Source organism: Montipora foliosa, chromosome 3 (assembly GCF_036669935.1).
Source record: "Montipora foliosa isolate CH-2021 chromosome 3, ASM3666993v2, whole genome shotgun sequence".
Classification (NCBI taxonomy): Eukaryota; Metazoa; Cnidaria; class Anthozoa; order Scleractinia; family Acroporidae; genus Montipora; species Montipora foliosa.
In genome coordinates, this window is record NC_090871.1 from 4,400,980 (window position 1) to 4,403,479 (window position 2,500).

At 44.2% G+C, this 2,500-nt stretch overlaps 1 protein-coding gene across 2 annotated transcripts in view; it reads left to right on the forward strand.

Annotated features, from left to right (window-relative positions):
* LOC137996524 (patched domain-containing protein 3-like) overlaps positions 1–2,500 on the forward strand; it is a 29,822-nt gene that overhangs the window by 14,851 nt on the left and 12,471 nt on the right. For both annotated transcript variants that reach the window (XM_068841967.1, XM_068841966.1), the window contains exons 2-3: positions 30–1,250; positions 1,517–2,500. The exon at positions 1,517–2,500 is cut by the window's right edge and continues 161 nt beyond it. In XM_068841967.1, the coding sequence (XP_068698068.1) occupies positions 30–1,250; positions 1,517–2,500 (2,205 nt within the window). The remainder of the gene's footprint in view (positions 1–29; positions 1,251–1,516) is intronic.

The following is a 2,500-nucleotide window of genomic DNA, read 5'->3' on the forward strand; positions in this document are numbered from 1 at the left end:
TTCATTGTATAGTCTGTTCATATTTGCAGCTGTTGTCCACCTAAGCTCAATCCATCGTTCTGGTGGTCCTCGTTCTGCTGTTCATATCTGCATTGTTTGGAGATCTTCTTTGGTTGCCTTGGTAAAGGCATTGCCAAACATCCATTGGTTACCATTTCAGCAAGTGTTGTTTTTGTGACCGTGTGCTCGGTGGGCTTCGTTTGGTTCGAGTCAGAGAATAGGACAGTTAAGCTGTTCATTCCACAGGACAGCCAAGCCTTAGATGACTTAAATACTGCTGAAAAGTATTTCCGAGTAAAAAACCGAGAAGAAATTATCCTGTTGGTGGCATCGTCCAATCATCCCAATGTTCTCGCACCTGAATGTTTGCAGCAGGCCTTCGAGGCTTACCATGCTGTTGTTGGACTTCCTTCTTACGTTGATTATTGTGTCACTCAGTCAGGAGCTCAAGCTAAGTCAGTGAAAGATTGCATGATGATTAACCCTCTGGAATTTTTGAGATACAACGAGAGTGATATAGATCGAAAGACCCTGGCACAGATTCTAGACGAATTAAATGAAGCGAACAACAACACAACAACTTTGACGCGCAATGGCCGACCCTTTCAGTTCAACTTTAAGCGTATGTTTGGCAGTGTCAGTTGGAGGGATAAAAGCGTTATTGGCGCGAAGGCAATTCAAATGGTTTATTTTATCCGCGACCCTGACGATGAAGACGCCAGCAAGAAAATTCTAGAGTGGGAGAAGACCTTTCTTGACAAAGTTTCCTCGTTAGTAGACACCCTGTCTTGTTTTGAAGTCTATTATTTTAGTGAAAGAAGCCTAGATGATGCTATTGCTGAAAGCAGTGGTTCTGACGTCACGCTAGTGTCAATCACCTTCAGTCTGATGATCACATTCGCTTGCGTGATGCTCGGCAAGTTTTTAAATCCCCTGACGGGTCACTCTTTGCTCGCTAATGCAGGAGTGTTTGCAGTAGCACTTGGCATACTAGCCGGGTTTGGACTGGCCATGTGGTGTCGTGTTCCCTTTGTCAGTCTCGTCGGTGTGTTACCTTTCTTAGTTCTTGGAATTGGCATCGATGACATGTTCATCATTGTGGATGAGCTTGATCGGCAGCCACGTAACGTGCCAACAAGCGACGTTATTAAGACCGTGATGGCGAAATCTGGAGCTACCGTTACCATGACAACTCTGACTGATCTGGTTGCCTTCGCGGTCAGCACCTCCACCTCATTTCCAGCAGTCAGGTATGTATGATTAAACCAAGGTTCCCCCAGGTGAGCTTGTGTATTTAACGTGACATAAAAGTGAATTTTATCAATAGTAAAATCACAGTACCTTACCTGTATTCGTTTGCAAGCCGACCCTAGAGTATTGTCAAACAGTTGATTCCGAAAAAGAATTAAAAGCAAAGTACCCGATGGTAAAAAAGTCCTGGAACAGAGTAATGTCAATCATCGACGGTTTTTCGATGTCGTCCTGCAGCTCTAATTTTTGTTCCTTCTCTTCGCAGGTATTTCTGTATCTATGCTGCACTAACAGTTACTTTCGCCTACCTTATGATAATCACATACTTCGTGGCAATGATGTCTTATGATTTAAGGCGAATCAGAGCAGGCTGCCGAGACTGCTTACCGCTATGCAAAGCGCCTCAACCGAAAGAGGGTGTTCCAGCGTGGGACGAGCCCCTTCCTCAAATGTGGAACCGCGTCATGAAGGCCTGGGCCGAGTTTCTGACAAAGCCTGTAACGAAAATTGTTGTCGTAATTTTATCAGCAGCGTTGCTTGGCGCTGGTATTTTCGGAGTAACCAAAGTTGATGAAACATTTGACAGGAGAACCTTGGCAAAAGATGATAGTTACTTAAAGCAATTTTTGACGGTTCAAGAAGAACACTTCGAGCTTTCCATTGAAGTCAGTATCGTAGTGACAGGTGAGATTGATTATGGTGCTGTATCAATCCAGAACGAGTTCATAAAGTTAGCAAACATTGTGAAAAACAACGAGCACTATGCAACCGAATCAGTCTCATGGATGGACTCCCTTTCTCGGTTTGCCAATTTAACAAATGCAGACATTACTGGTCCTGGATTCTTGCCAGCTCTGAAAGACTTCATCCGGGATCCCGAGTTTTCCTATTTTACTGAAGACTTAAGATTTTCAAAAGATGGAAAGAAGATAGAAGCTTCACGCGTTCTTGGCTTCATGAAACCGTCTGGCAGCTCAACATTTCAAAAAAGTGCGATGTTGTCTCTCCGAAAGGACATAAAGGAAAAATCCGAACTCGACGCCTTCCCTATCACTCGGTCGTTCATTTTCTTTGAACAGTACGCTATTATTTCTCGTGATACCATAAGGAATCTCGTCATAGCGGCCTTAGCAGTATTGGTCATCACGAGCCCCTTTCTGGTGGACTGTACAGTGACGATCCTTGTGGTTTTCAACTTTGCGGCGCTGGTTTGTGAGCTGTTTGGTCTGATGGTGATCTGGGATGTGTC